The sequence below is a fragment of the Hemiscyllium ocellatum genome, chromosome 5, assembly GCF_020745735.1.
Source record: "Hemiscyllium ocellatum isolate sHemOce1 chromosome 5, sHemOce1.pat.X.cur, whole genome shotgun sequence".
Lineage (NCBI taxonomy): Eukaryota > Metazoa > Chordata > Chondrichthyes > Orectolobiformes > Hemiscylliidae > Hemiscyllium > Hemiscyllium ocellatum.
Genome location: NC_083405.1, coordinates 94,140,780 through 94,162,881, shown reverse-complemented (window position 1 = coordinate 94,162,881; position 22,102 = coordinate 94,140,780). Strand labels below are relative to the sequence as shown.

The following is a 22,102-nucleotide window of genomic DNA, read 5'->3' as shown; positions in this document are numbered from 1 at the left end:
ATTTTTAAGAAATCAACCGACCGCCTAGTAATCAAATAACTATTTTGAACACTAAGCTCTGCTTTTGGAAATTAAGTAACTGAACACTTATAAATGCAGTTATTTTAATTCAACATCCTGCAAGTATTTCCTTTTGTGGTCACATTTTGTTTTTGGTGCTACCAATTACATTTTTCATACTTTAATTATAAGTGAATTATTTGCAAACAACTTGAATCTTTTACCGCTTGTCAAAGATCCCTGCTTAAATGACAAATAATCTATAGTTGCTCTAACTTTCAAAATGAATATCTGGAATAGGACGTGTTTGATATTGTAACGATTTAAAAGGTCAAAGTAGGTAAAATTCATAGAATCAAAACTAACCCAGACGAAAAAAGGAGGGGCAGAGAAAACTGGGAATGGGTGAGTGCTTGTGGTTACACGATTGGTGTATTGATGCAAAATTGGGGGTTAATTTTGGGGGTTAATCTTGCATCATTGTACTTCTTCCCCAGTTACAGAACCGTTAGGTTTTGTCTCATAACGTCCGTGGATACCGTCTTCTGGCATTTTTATTACGTTACAGATGTTACATCAATGCGAGTGATTGCATTGCTGCAGTACTGATGAACACACAATACTTATCAAACTCTCCAACTAGGGAAACAGGAGTTATCTGAATCAATTGAGATATATTAATTAAAATGACAGTGTTCAAACCTTAACATTTGGATATACCGTACTCTGATTAATCCCAGTAGTTATCCTACTTCCTTCTGGAGGAGAAACGTAATTCACGCCACTAACCGGACAGTGGCGTTATTTCCTATGCACAGTAAACGCTCAGTATATCGCTAACATAATTACTATACAAAATTAACATTTTTCTTCTGAAATAATTCTGATTTTATCGTTTCAACCATTATGTGTTTCAGAATTCCACCACATCCATTTTAGAGAACAAGTTTCTCCACACGACTGTTTTTGTAGTTCCCCGTCCCCAGCAAGACAAGCACATTGTCCAGCCCTGACTTATCGGATTGTCTTATTTACTTGATACACATAACGGAAGGCTATAAAGTTTCAAACATTTTTCAGATGCTTGTAAAATACCACATGACGCCCACTCACTCTACAACCCAACTTGATGGCTTTTATTCTCTTAGATGCACGCGGGATCAAATCTTCTCGTGCAATCCTGCGATTGGTCGCACGTCTTCAGGTACCGTCCTATTTAGAACATGGCAAAGCTGGGCTCCAATTGTGTTTTGTTTCTGACGCTGTCAATCACAAGCCTTTGTTTCCCCGCCTCGTCCCTAGATCTCCAGGCTGCGTTGCAGTGTGCACTGCGTGTGTGCGCGGCTTGTAGCTGGAGCCTCGCCTCCTCACAGTTTCTCATACACACTCATCAAGGTCCGGAAGCGACAGGGCATTGGAGAATATATAATAACCAGCCTGAGCTACTACTACCACCACCGCCACCCCAAAACAATTCCTGATCATAACCGTCTTAACTTCTTGTTTTCAATGAGGGGAAGGAAGAAGATGTAATAAGTTTTGTTTTAAATCACAAACATTTCCATTTCAACAATTACAAAGAGAAAAAATAATTTGGTGAATAAAACGAAGTAAAAGCAAAACGCGAGACAGGGGGAAAGATGGCAGCGAACAGTACAACATTCGCCAGCAAAACGAAAACCAAGAAGAAACATTTTGTGGCTCAGAAAGTAAAGCTGTTTCGAGCTAGTGATCCATTGCTTAGCGTCCTTATGTGGGGAGTCAATCACTCGGTAAGTCTCTTTTAAAAAACATCATGAAATGCGGTAACTGCTGTGTCTAACTTCTGCAGGAAATCAGATCAGCTGGATATTCCTTGGACACGTTACTATGTTTCTGCGTCTAGATTCCATTTCCATTTCATTTCACCAAAGCTAGTAGACGTGGGATTTGCTAAGCTTTAGAAATCTATGCTGTGCATGTGTATTATAATGTTATAGCGGAAGATGTGATAAATATGAATGGCCCTGCAGCATTTCGTTTTAGGAGGCGACTCTGAAATGACAGCTCCTTTTAACTGGGGTTGCATTTGACAGATAAAAGCCACATTTTGCTTAAAGTAAACGTGCTTCACGTTATGCATCTATGATGTGAGTGAACGGAGGTATTTGGCCGAGGGCCTGCACCCTTTTCATGTGACTCCTAGCGGTTTTTTTAAGACCAAAGGCGACGGCCTGGAAACCCCTCAGTGTCAACTTGCATTCGAGTTGTGATGTAATTGAGATTGACAGCTCTGTTGACCAATTGATACCAAGATCCTGAGCCCAATGTGATTCATGAAAGGAAAGCCCAATGCGAAGGGGGCGGGGCAGAAACCTGCGCTTTTTAAAAAATGTGCAGCCCCTAGACACATGACAGCTGCATTGATTCTTGTTTGACTGTACGAGCCAACTCATGGTAGACCCTCTCCGAAAAAAAACGCAAGAATCATTGATATTTCATTTGGCCATCTAAGCAAATGCACTGGCTGTTGTGCTTCTCTTGTACGTATTGTTGTCATGGTTTAGACTAGTGTTCTGACCTCCAGTTTTACATGTCAGCGTTTTATATCGTGGGCATTCAGGGTGACAGGCTAAATCATCGATCTTCAATGTTCTGCCGTCAGAACTTGGGGGATGTACAACATCGCCTCGTTGTTTAATTTCAAAGCAGAGTTTTGCGAAAACGATGTATTAGAATTGTGGCAGTCCACAGTAGGCTGGACATTATGACAACACAATTTATGTCTGCACCATCATAACTAATATATCACAACTAAATCATTCAAAAGATGAAAGGTGCTTCCTCCATCTATAGGAAGGAAAAAGGGTAACCAAATTTACTTGGATTTCTATTTCAAATACGAAAGTGGCTTGAATGTCAGTGGCTTATGCCAATACATAATTGCATCTTCACTGCTATATAACAAAGTAACTAGCACATTCACACATTTATACATAATAGTATGTACATACAATCAACAGAGTGCTCCAATCTTTGCCTTGGAGATTGAAACCATTATTGACATTAACATGGCCTTGGCTCAGGCCTTAGATGAACACATGCCTCCTGTTGCCCACCACTCTGGCTCATTTTAACTGCAGCTTGCAGCATTGGTGGTTCCCATAAAATTAAATTGTTCAACCTGTTTAATTTTGCAGTTTGAACTTGAGTGAGTTTTGTGATAGAGAAATGTGGCTATTTTAACTAGGACACATTTAAATGTGCTACAGTTTGTTGTAATACACCATGGTTATTTGGCTGTGATTCTGTTCTGATTGGAGCTGTTATTCCTTCACTCTTCCACATAAAAAATTGAGTTCTTTTTCTTAACTATAAAATTAAATGTAACAATTTTAAGAAGTTAATTGTTAGGCTTACTGCATTGCCGTAGTATTGTCAAGTGTGATCTTGCTTTCTTTCGTTGGGGGCGAAGGGGCAGGGAATGGTTGAGTCTGAGTTCTGAATGAGAATTTTCAAATAAAACTGGTGTGTATCTTGGACATTGTTTTGGATGAATCATGTGCCAAATATTTTGTAATGAATTAGCTTTTTTTTATGTAATACTTGAATTTAAGGTGTATTCAGCAAATTCAATCATGAAGTAGTTCTCAGTAATTTGAAACACTGATAAATTCTGTAATGCAAGTATCTTGACATTACACTGTTAGAAATGAATTGTGAACTTCTCTAGGGCTCCCTCTGTTTCAAACTTTGAGTGTATATGGGACTTTTATTGACTTTTATCCAAGATGGAAGAAGTCTTAAGACACCAAGTTTGGTAATTACAGGAGTGTGACTTTGTATTGCAAAGAATAAGCATCAATAACAATTGATATTTTTTAAAAATTGGAGATTCTCTAGTGACAGATGAGATTGTGTTCTAAAACTGGGTGATATGTTTAGTTTGCTATGCTAAAGTAACTGGGTGACTACTCCTTGGATTAGATATTCACATTTTTATAGTCTCTGCTTTGTGGTGCAGAAAGTTATGGCCTTTACTGCAGAGGGCTATTGAGGCTGGTAATTAAGTATATTCCAGGCTGATATAGAATTTTAATCAGTATGGGAAGCAAGGGCTCAAGAAGAAAAGCAAAAAAAGTGGGGTTAAGCATGATTAGATCAGCTATTGAACAGTGGTGCAAATTCAATGGGCTGAATGGCCTACTTTAACTCCTACATCTTAAGTCTTATTGCTTATGGAAATCACTTAGTGAATGAAGGCAATGCAATTGAGAGTTTGCTAGTGATTTCCTGAGCTACAGGAAAGATAGGTGGCATGTGCTTGTAATCATAACAGCAATATTTGTTACTCAAGAATTATGACTTATATTGTATATGTTGAATACTGAACATAAGCACGTTCTGATTCAGTCAAGAATTAGAGGTAGCTTAGAAACTTTCACTTCAGATTTTTCTTCAGGTCACATTTTTGGGGTTGGAGGGCTTTCATTCATTTTCTTCATGGCACTGAAGTAATGGTGCAGAGGAACAGGATTGGAGTAAAATATCTCTTATGTAGTTAACATGATGCGGGCAAATGGCCTTCTATATGTGCTGGTATTTTTAGGCAGTTTTGTTACTTAAGCAAGTGCACTGGCTTATGGTGACACATTTTAGATACTATTTATAGATGTGCCAATGTTGCAAAAAACGTTTGTGCTAAAAGCAGTCTTAATGCAAAATTAGATAGAATTGTTACAGTGTTAGTATGTCTGGCCTGTTTTAAATGTATTCTAAAACTGATTCATATTTAACTACAACCTCCTTGTATGAGTTATGACTCTCTCAATTTTCTGAAATTAATAATATACTGCGAATGGAAATTCATGTTTAAAATGGTTTCTAATTTTGTTAAACATACTGAAAACAATTAATATACATAACTAAGAATGCAGAATTGGAGATTCATGCACAACAATGAACAATTGACTTAGCTGGTAAATAAACCATATGTTAGACCACTTTTGCAGTAATTTTGATTATTTTTTATTACAAAGTTGCTGCTTGGCATTTTTGATGAGTACCTAATATTATTATGAAACTAAAATGTAATGGTTATAAGAATGCTTGCTTGTACATAAGGTGCTAATGAATGGGTTTAGCCTAGGTGGCACTTTTTGTTATTTAGTCAAGGAGCAGCACTGAAAGAGATTTGGGAATAGATTAAATTGTGTCTCTTTTTGTTAGTACATAGCTTCAGAAAAACATTTACATATTTTAAATTGCTTTTAATAACGCACAACAAAAAAGTGAACATTTCACAACATCAGAACATCACAAAGTACCTTGCTCTCAGTCTCGTTGGTTGGAAGTGAAAAAAATGGTTCTCAGAAATGCTAATTAAGTCCTGCCGCTAAACTAATCTGGATCAAAGATAGACCTAAGATTCCAAATCTCCATCCCCTCCAATTTCCTCATAAATATCAAGCCCCAAGTATCAGACATAGAAATAGAAAGATAAGAGATGCAAAGATATAGCAAATGAGACAGGGGGTGGGAAATGATTGAGAATAGAAATACATAGTTGACAAGAAAGTCAGTCAGTTTGGGAAGGAACCAACGTATTGGTTAAATGTCGAAATAAATACACGGAAAATCGCTGCTTGGACTTAAGACTGCCTTTTGAAATCATAGAAATAATGAGAAACATATTTTCATGATATGTAAAGTTTTTTTTCTTTCACAATCAGGTTACACACTTAATAGTCACTACAGTTTTGACATCACCTACTCTGCGACATATACTTCTTAATATTGGTCAGCATAGTACTGGTGTTATGTTTGTGGCATGTCAATTGTGTAAATATTTCTTTCTCTCTGCCTGTCTCTGTCTCTCAATTTTAGGAACATTAATACTATTGCTATAACTTAAATAATTTTATTTGTTTTGTGTGGCTTAATTGGGGGAAAGTCTGCTTTACTGACAGATTGAAGATTTTCAGCTTTAATTACTAGTAGCTGACAGCATGCAACAAAGCTGCCATGATTCTGAAAGAATGAGAGACAGCTACAGCACAATATTTTTTTTTCCAACCAAAACTTATGCAGTGATGTTTTGCAATCATATTCTGTGTTGAATGAAAGTTGAAGCATCTACAGTTTATATACCTTATCTGAAGCTGTGGAACTGCACAGAATTTTTCCAATCTCTTTAAAAAGGTATTCAGAGTTGCTTCATATGATCTTAAGTCTTAATATTGGATGGAAGGAGTAATGTTTCATTCAAAATATCAGTGAAATTGGGCAGAATCAGTGCAACCCAAACAGAAGATTGGATATTTTAATAATAAATGAATTATCTGTATTATTTGTTCTCTTGCATTACTTCATCCAAATCAAGACCTGTTCACAAACTCCTCGGTCAAAATTAAGAGATTCTCTCAGTGACATTGGTTGAAGAGTGAAAGTCCTTCAAATTTCATTCATTTTTATGCTGATTCTAGTAGGCACATTTTTAAAAGCCTTTTGTAAGAATAGCATTTAATGTACTAAGCCTTCATTAGTCAGTGCATTGCATAAAGGAATTAAGATGTCATGTTGTGGCTGTACAGGACATTGGTGAGGCAACTTTTGGAAAAATGCATGCTATTCTGTGTTCCTGCCAAAAGAAAGATCTTGTTAAACTTGAAAGGCTGCAGAAAACATTGGCAAGGATCTTGTCAGGCTTGGAGGGTTTGAGCTATAGGGAGAGGCTGAATAGGCTGGGTCTATTTTCCCTGGTAAAGGGGTGATCTTAGAGGTTTGTAAAATTGGGAGCAGCTGAGAGCTGGAGTGGAACAGGCTGGAGGTGTATGGAATGGTGCAAGTGGCTAAGAACTGGAGCAGAGCGGGCTGGAGGCATGGAATGACTGAGAGCCAGAGCAGAGCACACTGGAAGCATGAAGCAGTGTGGAGCATCTGAAGCAGGAGCAGAGCAAGCTGGAGGCATGGAGCGGTATGGAACAGCTGAGAGCTGGAGTGGAGCAGGGTGGAGGGATGGAGTGATGCAGAGCAGAGCTGAGATGGTTGTTGAACTGTGGTCCGGTGTGGACAGTCAGTGGCTTGAAAGGCAGTCAGACGACATATAGAAGCCCCTGTGCTGATCTACTGCAATGTAATGTTTATCTGTAATTGATTTATTTATTATTTATTGACTATAATAATTATTTATTTAACTTCATCTTATTTCTCACTTATACTACAAGGTAGTGCAACTTCTTTCTTCTTTGTTCCTCTTTTTGCCTCTTAGATTTGTACCGAGATAGTTTGAACCTGAGACGGTGGCATGAGAAGCGACATTGTAAACCTTTCCCTGTGCTTCTATACTTGAGTACATATGACAGTAAACCTCATTTTAAATTCTAAAATCATGTGAGGCGTGGATAGGGTGAACATTCCCAAGGTTGGGGAGTCCAAAATTAGAGAGCATAGGTTAAGGCGAGAGCAGGAAAGATTTAAAAGGAATCTAAGGGGCAACGTTTACACACTAAGGCGCGGGTAAATGTATGGAATGAACTGTTAGAGGAAGGGGTGCAAGCTGATACAGTTATAACATTTCAAATGTACCTGGATGGGTATACAAATAGGAGGGGTTTCGAGGGAAATGGGGCATAGGCCGGCAAGTGGGACTAGATGAATTCAGAATATATGGTTGGCATGGACGAGTTGGACTGCGGGGTCTGTTTCCATGCTGTACAACTTCTGACTTTCTAAGTCATTGCCTTATGTACACCAATAAACTACCGAATGGTTTAGTGTATATTGTTTAAATTGGTTTTCAGTGTTTTAAATAGTTTAGCAGTGTTCTGGACACTCAAACATATTTTTGATCAACATATTTTCAGTTGGAAAATTTCCCAGGTTACTGCTTTTGAGTTCATTGAGAAATATATTTTAATAGAGGAGAGAAAAAAGATGAATACAGTCACACTCCTTGGTTGTACTGAGTCGTTGAAGATCTTAAATCTCTGCACATGTAAATTAATTTTAGCAGAGTCTTGAATAGTAACCTGACCTGCACAATGTTGAACAAGCATTTTCCCAATTGTAACCAATGTGGTGACCTTACATATTTTATGAAATGAGCAAGTACAAATTTTCAGGAGAAATCCACATTGATTTGTGAGTAAAGAACTTGAATGAAATGTTTCCGCTTATACGTTTTAAATGCTCATTTTCAGAAGTTGTTTTCAGTGGAACTGGAAATATTTTGAGATTTAAGGCATTCATTGCTTCTCTTTTTAATAAGCAAACTGTTTTTGGAAATCTATTCACAATCCTGTAAGTAGGATAATAGCTAGTTTGAAGTGTATAATCATGCAAAGAATGCTTAGTGATCTGATTCCAAACTCTGATGCAGCCGTTGAACATGGTACCAAAATAAGGAGTGCTTTTCTGCACAAACTATATGCCATATTTATGAACATGCTTGCACCTTCTCTAAATATGATGCTCTGCTAAAATCTGGAAAAGCTGGAACAAAACTCAGCAAATCTGAAAATACCTGCACAAGTCCACACTGGTAATGGCTCAGGTCCAAACTGTTCAGTTCTAAGGAAAGGTCTTAAAACGGAAAAAAATAAATTACTGGCAAAACTCAGCAGGTCTGGCAGTATCTGTGGGAAGAAAGCAAAGTTAATATTTCAAGCCTGGGTGAATCTTCATCGGAATCATCATCTGCAGTTCTTTGTTTTCAATTTGAAGAGGAGAAAGTGAGGTCTGCAGATACTGGAGATCAGAGCTAAAAATGTGTTGCTGGAAAAGCGCAGCAGGTCAGGCAGTATCCAAGGAGCAGGAGATTCGACATTTCGGGCATAAGCCCTGAAGAAGGGCTTATGCCCGAAACGTCGAATCTCCTGCTCCTTGGATGCTGCCTGACCTGCTACGCTTTTCCAGCAACACATTTTCAGCTTTCAATTTGAAGATAAAACATCAATTGACTGTCTTCTGTTTCTCCACAGGTGCTGCTGGATACCCAAGATAGTTTAAATCTTTTCTGTTCTTTTCAAACGTGCAGCATCTGCGTTATTTTGTTTTTTGTTTACCATGTTTTGGATTTGGGTTTTCTCCCCTGCAGCTATTGTGAGGTAAATACTCACAGTGGGACAGTACCATGTGATTTGGTTGTAAAGATGAAACTGATTTAGTTAGCTGCCATGTTTTTAAAAAATGTCTTGCAACAAAATATTTTACCTGAGACACTTTGCCAAGCACAAGGATAATAAATATCATCTGGTGATGCAGCAACCCATCAGAAGGTGAGAGCTAGCAATCTTTTCACTTTGTATACCTTAACTATGAGTGTTAATAACAGTCTTTATCAGTTTTTGGTAGCAGCATTTGAAAATAGATTGAAATACAGATTTGTTTGCAACATGATTTACCAGAGATTGGACAATTGAACTATTGCCTCTTGACCTGTGCACAGGTGAAGAATGAAGTAAATGGAGAGGAGAAATATTATCCAGTTGCTGGTTTAATTAGTGCTGTGATATTCTCAAGGGAAGCAATTTATTAAAAATTCACATTCAGTGCTTGCCAAATGGCTCTGGTAGATGCACTGTCAAGATCCTATTTGTTATCCCCTATTCACAAAAAAAAATTGGAATTCAGTTTTGGATCTGCAATTGCAAAATTTTTGAAAATACTTTTCATTATTTAATCTGGTGGGCCTACAGTTTGGTGCTGTAGGAGCCAGCGAAATCCCTTTGAGGTACCAAGATTTTAAAGTCATTATTGTTGTGATATTAGTTTAGTAAGATGAAACTTCAGAACTAGAAATTGAATACAATAACCTCTGGCTGTAAATGCATTGTGTTTGTGTAAATAAATTCATTTAAAATATGACATGTTTAGCCCTGAACTGTAATTGATCTAACTTGGCATCTTATACAAGGCCTCGCTATAATACATGATTTAGATTTAAAATGAAAAAAGCAACTAAGAAGGATATGATTGGTGAGGTTGTGTGGACTATCTCTGGGAAGGTGGAGAAACAGAAGATAGTGTCAATAGACTATCTGTTGGATGACCTTTCCTTGGAACTGAACATTCTGGACTTCTGCTTCATTAAAGGTTCTGCCAGATTTGTTGATTTTCTTTTCTAACTTCCAGCTTTGAGAAAATAGATAATATATCAGAAAGGCACAGTAATAACCATGGGAGATTTTAATCTACATATAGCCTAGATAAATTAATGGAATATTTTCAGAATACTTTCTTCAAACAGCATATTCTGGAGCCATCCAGAGAGTGCCCTATACCAAGCCTGATTTGTTTAATGAGAGAGGATTAATTCGCAATTTTATTGTGAAGGTGCCCCTGGGTAGCAACAACCATAATATAATTAAATTTACATTCAAGTTGAGGGAGAAGGGGATGGGTCCAAGACTATTATTTTAAATATAAATATGGGCATGAAAGTAGAGTTGGCTGAAGTGAATTGGCAAATTAAGTATAATGACAAGACAGTAAATGTGTAGTGGCAGACTTTTAAGGGGTTATTTATGAATATGCTAAATATGTTCTCATGAATGAGAAAAATTTCAAGTGACAGACCCAAGCATCCAAGGTTAACTAGAAAGGCTAAAGATAGTAGTAAACTTAAAGATAAAACATATTATTGTGCAAAGGGAAATGGAAGGTTAGAATATCAGACAGCATATATTAAAAAAAGTTTTTCTTAAAGGAAAGTACAAAAGAAACTTGGCCAGAGCAGTAAAACTTAATCATAAGAGTTTCTATAAATAGTTGAAATAAAAAAAGTGAATAATGTGAATGTTAGTTTTATAACGTGTAAATTTAGAGATTTGATAATAGAAAATAAAAGGATGGTAGATGAATCTATCTTTTCTATATATGGTATAAGTAACATCCCAGAAGCAAATTGGTAAATGTAAGTGGGGAGGGGGGAAACTCAGGAAAATGATAATCACCTGAGAAGTTGTTCTGAATAAATTGTTGGAGCTATGAGTTGACAAGTGCCTGGGTGCTCATGTATTTCATCCTAAAATTTTTTTTTTTAAAATGGCTAGTGAAATAACTAATGCATTGACTTTCATTTTCTAAAGCACCCAGATTCAGAGAAGGTCCAATTAGATTTGAAGATTGCAAATGTAACTCCTTTTTTCAAAAACTGAAGGTAGATGGGAAGTTTGAAACTAGAGACCAGATAACTTTAACATCTGCCATTGGAAAGTTATTAATAAAAATGTTTTAGCAGGCCATTTAGATAAGTTGGAGGTTATTGGACAGAGCCACTTATTTTTTGTGAAAGGGAAATCATGTTTAACTAATTTATGGAGAGTTCTTTGAGAAAGTAACATACTAACATACTGTGGATAAAGGAGAACCAAGCGGATATGCTATACTCTAAAGGGAATACCCTTTGCTTCTCCAAACTATCCACATAAGCAACATTCCTCTTCCCTGGAACTATTCTTATAATCTTTCCTGCATCGTCTTTAAAGAACATTTCATTCACCTTCTAAAGTGCAGTGTCCAGAGTTATATAACACTCCAGTTGAACTCAAAAGCATTTTAAAATAAAGCTTCATTGGACTTCCTTGCACTAAATCTTAATTTCTAAAGCCTAGCATCTCTATTTCCTTTCCATACAGTTTCTCAATCTGCCCTGTGAACTGCAATGATTTCTGTACATACATGCAGCAGGTATTGTACCTATTATGTCATATTTCTACCAAAATGTAGCAGTGTTAATCTGCCATGTGCTCACCCATTCCACCATCCCATCCACATCTACTTAAAGTCCTTCAGCATTCTTATCACAGTTTACAACATTATCAATCATTGTGTTATCAGCAAATTTTGAAATTGTATTATGTTGAGCCAAGTCTGGACCACTAATATAGGTCAAGAAGATTAGTGCTCTTAATACCAACCCTTGGGCTGCATACTATATACTGTCCTCCAGACTGAAAACAATTGTGCACCATAAATCTTTTTTTTCATCCTTCAAATAACTTTGTATCCATCTTGCCATTGTTCATTATATTCCACATGCCTTACCTTTGCTCACAAATCTATCATGTGGCACTTTGTTAAATGTATTTGGAAGTTCATGTACATCATGTCATTCTTATTATCCTCATCAGATTTTTCTTGTTGCCTCATCAGCAACTGAATCTAGTTAGTTTACACCACTTGTTTTTATCAATTTCATGATGGTTTTCCTTAATTAATCCACCTTTGTCCAAGTGACTAGATGCTGGAGATCTGAAGTAAAAATGGCTGAAAAAATTCAGCAGGATGGCAGCATCTGTGAAGATAGAAACTGAGTTATACTTTAATAATTATTCTTTTTGATATTCTGAAGAACAGTCATATTGGACCCAACAATTGAGAGGTCATGACAAAGTGGATGCTGTGAGGCTGAAGTATGTAGAGCTAAGGGTAATAATCTCAAGCTGAAAGGATGTCAATTTAAACTTGGGTGACAAGAAATTTGTTCATGCAGAGGAGCCTCTGCTCAAAAGCGTGGTGATGCTCAACTACTGAGCATTTTCAAGACTGAGGTTATCAGTTTTTGGGCACTAAGAAAATTAAGGGACAGGGGTGTAGGATAGAAAAGTGGAATTGATGTTAAACAAAAGTTTTGAACGGTGAAGTGAACTCAAAAGGTTGTGAAGACTACTTCTGTTACTTGTGTTTATATGTATCTGGTGCTGATCATTGGTGCCCATGAAATTGAATTGGAATCAATCATCTATAATTAGTTATTTTAGTAGTTTCAAAAGGGCTTGGAAACACCAGTGCCAGAAATCAGACCAATTTCAAAAGTTACAGTGCAGCAACTCACCAAGGCTACTTCAGCAACATCTTTTCTTCAGATCATGACGTTGAGCACGTTGAACGGCGACAACAGCAGATTTTTATCTTTACCTATTTGTTCAAAGGATTTGTGTGTTGCTGGGTAGGTCAGCATTTACTGCATAGGAACTCCAGTTGAAAGCTGTGCCCCATCCTCAAGCTGTGTATCTCAGATGTAGAGCCATGACTTCATTCCTACATCGTTGAGTGGTCAAATTGTGAAACTTCTTGTGTAACAGCACTCTGACTGGACCTATGTCACATGGACTATAGCAATTCAATATGACTGCTCAACACCACCTTCACAGGGTAATTGGCGGTGGGTGACAAATTCTGGCCTAACCAGCAATCATACAACCTGTGAACACGCATATCCTTTCATAAAAAACATTTTTAGGCAGTCAAATTGAGGCTATATTTCAGTGTCACTTCGTTATGCTAGAACGGTGGGCGGCACGGTGGCAGAGTGGTTAGCACTGCTGCCTCACAGCGCCTGAGACCCGGGTTCAATTCCCGACTCAGGCGACTGACTGTGTGGAGTTTGCACGTTCTCCCCGTGTCTGCGTGGGTTTCCTCCGGGTGCTCTGGTTTCCTCCCACAGTCCAAAGATGTGCGGGTCAGGTGAATTGGCCGTGCTAAATTGCCCGTAGTGTTAGGTAAGGGGTAAATGTAGGGGTTTGGGTGGGTTTCACTTCGGCGGGTCGGTGTGGACCTGTTGGGCCGAAGGGCCTGTTTCCACACTGTAAGTAATCTAATCTAAAAAAAAAACTAATTATGAATAGTGAATGATTTTTATGACTGGAAACTCCCTTCCAGCTCTATAGCAGACCAATGAAAATTGCACCTGGTAGATTATTGTGCAAATGTATGACATTCCAGACCTCCACCTGATATGTTTGTCAGCTGTACGGACTGAGATTACAGTTTGAATCCTAGTTTGTACCAAGTTTGATGGAGTGGGATTGACAGTATTTTAATTGGCAAGGGCTTGCCCCACTAATGTTGACCTGCACCTTCAAATCACAAGTGAATTTCCTTCCTATTAATCTGTACAAAGCATATTTTCAGAAATGTTTTAATATGTAATGTGCCATAACTCTCTGTTAAAAATCTACTGCAACAGTAGTGAGAGAACTTAATTCAATAAACATGAGCAAATTTAAGAAAGCTATTTTGTCATGTCACTTTCTTTTTGATTATCATGATGCTGTGAAAATATTTCTACTGACATTCTCCAAACCAATTTTGTGAATACAGGCTAATAAGTGGCTGTCAGTGAGTTAAAAGACAGTAAGCCAATTGAGTTGTTCTGATAAACTTGAAATAGTCAAGCCTCATGCTTGTAGTTTATGAATGTGAAGAGAACTCTGATTACCACCTTAATCTCACTGGCAACTGTTTAGTCTTTGAGATATGTACTCCTAAACAAGGGTTTTCCTTATTATGAGGTGACAATTAGATATTGAAGACTTGAGAGCAGAGTTGAGGTTTGTGAGCAGAATGAGTTAAGTGTAGGGAGGTAAGAAAAGTGAACTATTGGATTATAAACTTTAAGTAATCGTGACATGGAGAATGCTTGATTTAGATTTTATTTCTGTGACTGAGTACAGTAGGGTGTGTGACTTATGAAGGAGTCAAAATTATTTCCCCACCTTTCTCCCCCTCATATTTGCACCAATGTTACACAATTCAAGGTAATTATGGATTTATAAATGATTGTACATGAGGTTGAATTTAGTGACTATGAATTTGTGAATAAAAATGAAAAAACGGACTTTTTGATCTGCACATTTGCGTCCTTTCTTTCACTTTTTTTAACATTCTGCTTTCCAGTTTTGAAGGTGTTGACTCCTTAATGCGAGGTATGGGGATAGTTATTCTCCAATGTACCTGTTTTTCTCGTGTTCCTTGACATTGAATGGACAGCCTGTTGCAGTACTTTAGCTAAACCCAATCCTACCTTTGCCAACATTCCATCCTGATTTTGCACAGTGTAACAATGCTGCTCCTTTAACAAAGTTATGCTGTCCTTGGGTTTTTTCCAGAGAGGTCATAAAAGCAGTGATTCAGAAAAGTCTGGGCTTAACTACTTCAGAATGCTTTCAAGTAGCATTTAAAAAAAACATTTGAACAATGAAAGGGCAGTGTCCAGTTCTCCCAGCTCAGCTTTTCTCTGCTTTGGTTTGGTTTTAGCAGTGTGCCTGTGCCCTGAAAGCAGTCAGTCAGTTTGAAGCTGCTGGTTCAAGAAACAGCTACATGGAAGGTGCTCCATGCTGAATCTCTCTGCCATCTCTCTCTCTCCCTGTCCTCTAAGACCCTGTGTTTGATTTTTTTTGCCGAGGGGTGTTTATGGGGATTGTTGCAGGAATTTGGAACAGCATCATTAAGTTGGATGGTCTGTTGGGTTTTCAGATTGGTTGTTATTCTATATTCTGTACTCTTTTGTTTGTGTTTCATTCGGTAATCTTGCAAATAAATTTTGTTTTGTTGAAAATAAAGTGGTTGGGCTAGCTGCATTCCTCCTGAAATATCCACTTTATACCTGCTTAAAACCTCTGGAACAGGTGGGACTTGAACTTGTGTCTTCTGGCTCAGAGGTGGGGAAGCTATCACTATGCTACAAGAACCTTTAATCTTTTATCTGAAATGGAAATGTCCTATTCCCAATAATATCATTCAATGTACAATGTATGGCTGTTTATAGTTTTGATAATGTGTTTGTATTTAAAAGCAATACTTGACATACCCTTTGCCAATAAATTAAATGTCCTTATATTTTTTCAGGTATGTCACATCAACCTGCATGTACAAATGTTTTTTTCTCTTTTGTCCCATATATCTTTTAAGAATATGTCAAAGCATTGCAATAGTAAAGTTGGCAATACTAGAGTATGGCAGTATTGGCAGGAAATATGCATTCTTTTTTCAGTATGCTATCTTCAATAGTGCTACAGCTCTGAACAGAGCTGTACTTCTTCTCTTCTGAAATATTGAGGCTGAAAAGATTGCCTAAATATGTAATGTCATTTTTTTTGTTGTGTAAGATTTCATGCAATGTTTAGATGAAATGTTCTCTTTGGGGATTCTTGTGACAACTTGCTTGTTAAGCGCTGGTGTAAATGTGTTATTTGTTAAGTTTGTACCACTCTGAAGTTGAGAACATAGAGCATACTTTAATAAAAGGTGTAATCAATGAAGTAGCTCATACTATATGTGAAATTTGAGAGTGTAATTTATTTTGTTTGTGGACCACAGAGAAAAAGGCAAGGGCATAAGTATATAGACTTAGCTTTGATTTGGGACTAGACCAAAATAGTTCAGCTTTTTGAATCTTTATTTCTGGTTGGCAGTTTAGATCATGTGGAAGGTTACATCTTTCTATGTGTGATGTTGGTACAATATCTTTATTAGAAATAAGTATGGAGAATGTTGCAAATGTGCAGTAGCTGAAGCTGAATTAGTGGAAACTTAGAAAGTTTATGTTCCAAATGAAGATGATCTTTCAGGAGATGATGTCTTAGTAGCTGGGTAACATTCCATGATATTGAATATTCGTCATTCCATGGCTGTCTATTGTATTGTTTTAAGTATGTTATCTGTTCTCCAAAACTGGATACAAGATCTTTAAAATGTAATCAAATTGTTATTTCAAAATGTAAATATTTTTAAAAATGTAAGACAGGAGAACTAGAATCCACGAATGGTCATTTATTTTGAAAGCAATTGTCCAGAATGTTGCAATGGAACTGTAAATTATGTATGTTTTGTACAAGCACGTATGTTGATTTCTAGCTCAGTGTTGGTTCAGTTGGTTGAATGGCTGGTTTGCAATGCAGAATGATGCTAACGGTGTGGATTCAATTCCTGCACTGGCTTGAGATTATCACAAAAGATTCCCCTTTCAACGTCTCCCCTTACCTGAGGTGCGGTGACCCTCCGGTTAAACTGTCACCCCTATTGTTGCCCTCTGTAATGAGGGAACAGCCTATGGTCAGTTAGGACTATGACAGATTTAGCTTTATTTCTAGCTGCATTCTGTTAAATTCTTTGTATTTCCAACACACTGCTATTGATAATGTTGTTTACAATGATTGTACAAACAGTTTTTTTTAACAAAAATGACAGTTGCTAGATATTCCTGTTCGCAAATATTAATCACTTGGACTTACTGGAAATAAGTTAGTAGGTGATTTGTTGCACCTTCCATTCTGGATAAAAATGTACAAGTTGAATGTATGTTGTTCAAGATTGACTCACTGAATTAGTAACAGTTAGCTCGACTGAGTCACTGCCATTTCCTATTGAGTGTCAATCATGCAACAGTAAATGGAGCAATCATTGCTTAGAAGCAACCATATCTTTCAAAAACAAATTGTACAATAATTTTTAATAAAGCTTTGTAAACAATGTTATAGTTCAATGAAGTTCTGAAAGTTATTATTACTGCATTACTCTTGCTGGCTTCTGTTGATGGAACATAGCAAATGGTACCGATAAGGCCCTTGCATTTTTATTCACCTATTTATTGTAGTAATCACTAATACATATAACTGGGGTGGAGGGGGCTGCAGAGCAGTCAACCAGATGTGCTTCCTTTGGCCAGAACACAAATCTTATCTGTATGACTATGGCAAATTTGATAAATTAAACACTGCCAATTGAATGCAACCCATAAATTGATTTTGCACATGGAAGAAACTGTTCTGGTTCCTGATCACATTGTAATGTATCATAGTTATTTTGGGATATTCTAACCTTTTTTGGTTTTATTCAGCTGTTCACATCTTCCTTGTTTTATGGGATGTTTGCAGTCTGGTGCAGCAGATTTGAAAATAACAAGTGTAAAATTCAAGAAATGTGGGTGAAAAAGTAAACAGGAAGTTATGGGCTAGTTTACCTAATATCTATAATAAAGAAAATGCTAGAATTTACAAGGGGCTTATAGTTGGACAGTTTGCTATCTAAAAGGAATATTTCCTTTTAGAGAAAGGAAATAGTGTTTGAGTTTTTAAAATTCATTCCCAGGATGTGGGTGATGTTGGCTGAGCCAGTATTTATTGCCAGTCCCTAGTTGCCCTTGACAAGGTAATGGTGAGCTGCATTCTTGAACTGGTGTCATTCATTTGGTGTAGGTACAGCTACAGTGCCATTAGTGAGGAAGTTCCAGGATTTTTACCCAGCAATATGAAAGGAACGGTGATGTATTTCCTAATCAGGATGGTGACTGGCTTGGAGGGGATCTTGCAGATGCTGGTGTTCCCATGTATTTGCTGTCTTTGCCCCTCTAAATGTAGAAGGCATGGGATTTTGATGGATTTTTGATTAACAAGGAGTTGAGGGTAACCGGGTGGGGGGGTTGCAAGGCAGGAAGGTGGAGTTAGTTCATAGTCAGATTAACCACAATCCTATCAAATGACAGAGTAGGGTTGATGGGTCAAATAACCCGTTTATTAATTTCTTTTCTTCTGAATCTGTTCTCCTGTTAACTAACCTATTCTTTGATTCTGTTCATTTCCTTCATCTGAAAGGTAATATTGTGGGACCCGATTATCTTAGCACCATCTGTTTTTCCTTGGAAAACGTAGAACATTGTTTATTCCAGTCCTCCTTTAGATACATGCCTCATTTTCTTGCGGTCAGTTGTAGGCTATAGTAGTATTAGTTCCTGCTGTCAGCCAAGATTGAAAATTTCAACTTTACTTCTAACTTCATGTGGTCCATCTCCAACTGTTGTCCTTTCTTTAACTTCTCTTCATTCTGTGGATAGTCTATCCCCAATTTCCATGAGAAGCTCACTGACCTCTTTTAACTTTACTTTCTTTTACACAGCTTTCTCTTAAGGACTGTCTTCACTTGTGTCTATTTCTCCATATCTATCACAATAGTTCCAATGATGTACATTTGATATATTATTTTTCCTTAACTGACCATTCCCTCTGCCACAGTTCAGCTTTTTCCAGCCCTCTCCAAATCAGTGATCACCTCAAGTATTTCCACCACTCCTAAACCATTCTGCTTGTCCCTCCCTTAGCATCCTTCTAAAGTCCCTCTGCAACATTCTGACCTACTTTTCAGTCACCCCAACACCACTGCCAACTTTCCAATTCTCTTTTGCATGACACCTTCCCAGCAAGCACAAGGGATAAAACAGCTGAACCTATACTCCTGCTGCTCCTAAAATCAAATTCCATTACTTCACTCGTGTAACTGATTTGCTTGTACTATGTGTTCATATGTTGTATTACCTTCATAACCCTGTGCGTGAACTTGTAGCTATGATGGTCTATTCTGCCTTGGAGGAACCAAACATGTTCATAGCATGATCCAAGTTTCTAGTCACCCTTCATTTTTGATTTGCATTCTCTGCAACCTCTGTATCTAGTCTCCAATAAAGCTCAATGTGACTTGAGGAACAGCTTATCTTTCAAGTAGTTACTTTAGTATTTTCAGGATTCAACATTAATTTCAACAATTTCAGATCATAAACTCTTACCTCAATTTTTTTCAGATGTCAGCTGGTGGGTATTGATTCTCCGGTAGAAGCATTATTTGTTTCTTCCATTATCATCATTTTATTTGCACCATAATCTTTGACATGGCACTTTCGTGCCTTCCTTGCTATTTTGAGTAGCAAAGGTTAAGGAGGTGTTTGAGTGTGTACAGGGTGGATCGAAAGTAGCTGTTCACCTTATTCAAAGAGTCATTCTAAACGTCAAGGTTGGACTCCACCCAGAAAGTGGGACTTAGACTCCTCCTAGACAGGACAGAGGCCGTGAGCTTCCAGTGTTAACAGTGCCAGAAGGAGTGGTGGCTCCTGCAGGTGCTGTGTTCAAGTCTTGAAGAGGTATTCAGCACTGGATCAGAGCTTGGGTAGGTAGGTGGTGAAGGCGTCTTAAAAGGCAGGTGAGGGGCTTGGTTTCAATAGGTTGTGGGGAAAGGCAGATATTAAGGTGGGGAAACACCTTGGGATGAGGGGCCATCGAGGAGGGACTCTGTGTTTCCAATCACTAGCCCATGTAGGGAAACCTGCTGGGTTAACCGCTCATTTCAGTCTCTTCTGCTGGTTAAATGCCAGTGGTGGTGAGATGTACTATTAAGTAGCAGTAATTGTGAACTTTGCAAAATTCATTATTGGCATGTGGATCTCACTGAAAATGTGTTACTGGAAAAGCACAGCAGGCAAGGCTGCATCCAAGGAGCAGGAGAATCGATGTTTCGGGCATGAGCCCTTCTTCAGGATGAGGAGAGTGTGCCAAGCAGGCTAAGATAAAAGGTAGGGAGGAGGGACTTGGGGGAGGGGCATTGGAAATGCGATAGGTGCAAGGAGGTTAAGGTGAGGGTGATAGGCCCGAGTGGGGGTGGGGGCGGAGAGGTCAGGAAGAAGATTGCAGATTAGGAAGGTGGTGCTGAGTTCGAGGGTTGGGACTGAGACAAGTTGGGGGGAGGAAAAATGAAGAAACTGGAGAAATCTGAGTTCATCTCTTGTGGTTGGAGGGTTCCTAGGCAGAAGATGAGGTGCTCTTCCTCCAGCCGTCGTGTTGCTATGCAATCCTCACTTTCTCCATGTGGATCTCACTGGCTAGGCCAGTATTTGTTGCCCATCAACAGTTGGCCTTGAAAAAGTGATGGTGAGCTACATTATTGAACTACTGCAGTCCATGTGCTGTAGATAGACCCACAATATCCTTAGAGAAGGAGTTCCAGGATTTTGACCAAGCGCCTCTGACGAAATGAGGATTTATTTCCAAGTCATGATGATGGGAAGCTTGGAGAGGGACTTATAGGTTGTGGCGTTCACATATATTTGCTGCCCTTGTCCTTCCAGATAGTAGTGGTCATGCATTTGGAAGGTGCTGTTTAACAAGCCTTTATAGTTGTGTGCAGTCAGTGCATTTTTAGGTGGTGCGTGCTGCTCAGCGTTGGAAATAGAGGGAGTGAATATTTATTGATGTGGTGGCAATCAAGTAGGTTGTTTTGACCTGGATAGAGTCATTATTATTGGAGCTGCACTTTGCTAGGCAAGTGGAGAGTATTCCATTACCCTCATTTCTTTCATTTGGAGATACTGAAGAGGCTTTGGCTAGGCAGGAGGTGTTTTACTCACTGCATGTTTCCTAGCCTGAGTCCTGCTGTTACTAACTACAGTATGGCTAGTACTGAACTATGGCTAGTCAAGTTCAATTTATGGTCAATGGTAATTCTCATGATGTTGATAGCTGGAGATTCAGTAATGGTAATGCCATTGAGCGTCAAGGAGAGCTGATTAGATTCTCTCTGGAGATGGTTATTGCCTGGCACTAGTATGGTGCATATGTTATCTGTCGCTTGTCCATCCAAATTTGGATCCCCACTTCCTACCTTATGATGGAACGATACAATGGCTGACAATAATTGGGCCAAGGACCTCAATTGACTTGGTCAGGTGGGCTGCCCAGTACCACCCTGTATTTGGTAAAATAGTATTGAGGGGTGGATAGATAGGTATTGGGAATGCCATCTCTAGATTGTGTGTGCCCACCTCCCACTCTTTCAAAACTGTTGGCAAGGGAATATAAATCCATGGTTTCTGTGACAAAAATGTATTTATTTGCTGTTCTATTTATGCTCTATTATATTTACCCTTTTTAAACAGTTTAATGCGCAACAAGGTTATTGATGGCTAATTTATATTTATCCTCAAGCTGGGGGCATGTATGATGATCAGGAATAATATATGATTCACAGCAGCCATAGACATTATTTTGACCAACAATGGCCCTAGTAACATCACCCTCACTGGCTCACATTTGCTCCTCATTCATTTTAATTTTAAGGTTCTGGTACTTTTATTTCAACTTAGTCTAGTGCCTCATCCTGATTTGACTAATTTTCACCTCCGCAAAACTCAAATCTGGCACTATGTGTGGAATTCAGCTCTGAAGAAGAGCCATATTGAAACGGAAACATTAATTCTCCTCCTCCCTCCACAGCTGCTGCCAGACCTGCTGGGTTTCTTCAGCACTTAGTTTTTATTGCAGTTTTTATTGTACTCTGTTCTAGTTTTTTTAAAGAGTCCTCCTATCAATTTGGTGAGTTGTCCAACACCATGTTAAGAGGGGTATAAAGAAGGACTTGGATTTATATAGCACTTTTTATGACCATTGGACATATCAAAGTTCTTTACTGTCTATTTGGGTGCTTTTGAAATATAGTCACCTGTAATTTAGAAAATATAACAGCCAAATTGAGCACTGCAAACTTTCACAAGCAGCAATGTGTAAATGTGCAGTTAATC

The 22,102-nt window shown here is 38.2% G+C and overlaps 1 protein-coding gene across 1 annotated transcript in view; it reads left to right on the top strand.

Moving 5' to 3' along the window:
• The first annotated feature begins 1,358 nt into the window (after window positions 1-1,358).
• The window catches only part of pip4k2aa (phosphatidylinositol-5-phosphate 4-kinase, type II, alpha a), a 241,269-nt gene continuing 220,525 nt past the window's right edge, over window positions 1,359-22,102 (top strand). The window contains exon 1 of the mRNA XM_060825576.1: window positions 1,359-1,772. Coding sequence (XP_060681559.1) covers window positions 1,641-1,772 — 132 coding nt within the window. The 5' untranslated portion in view covers window positions 1,359-1,640. The remainder of the gene's footprint in view (window positions 1,773-22,102) is intronic.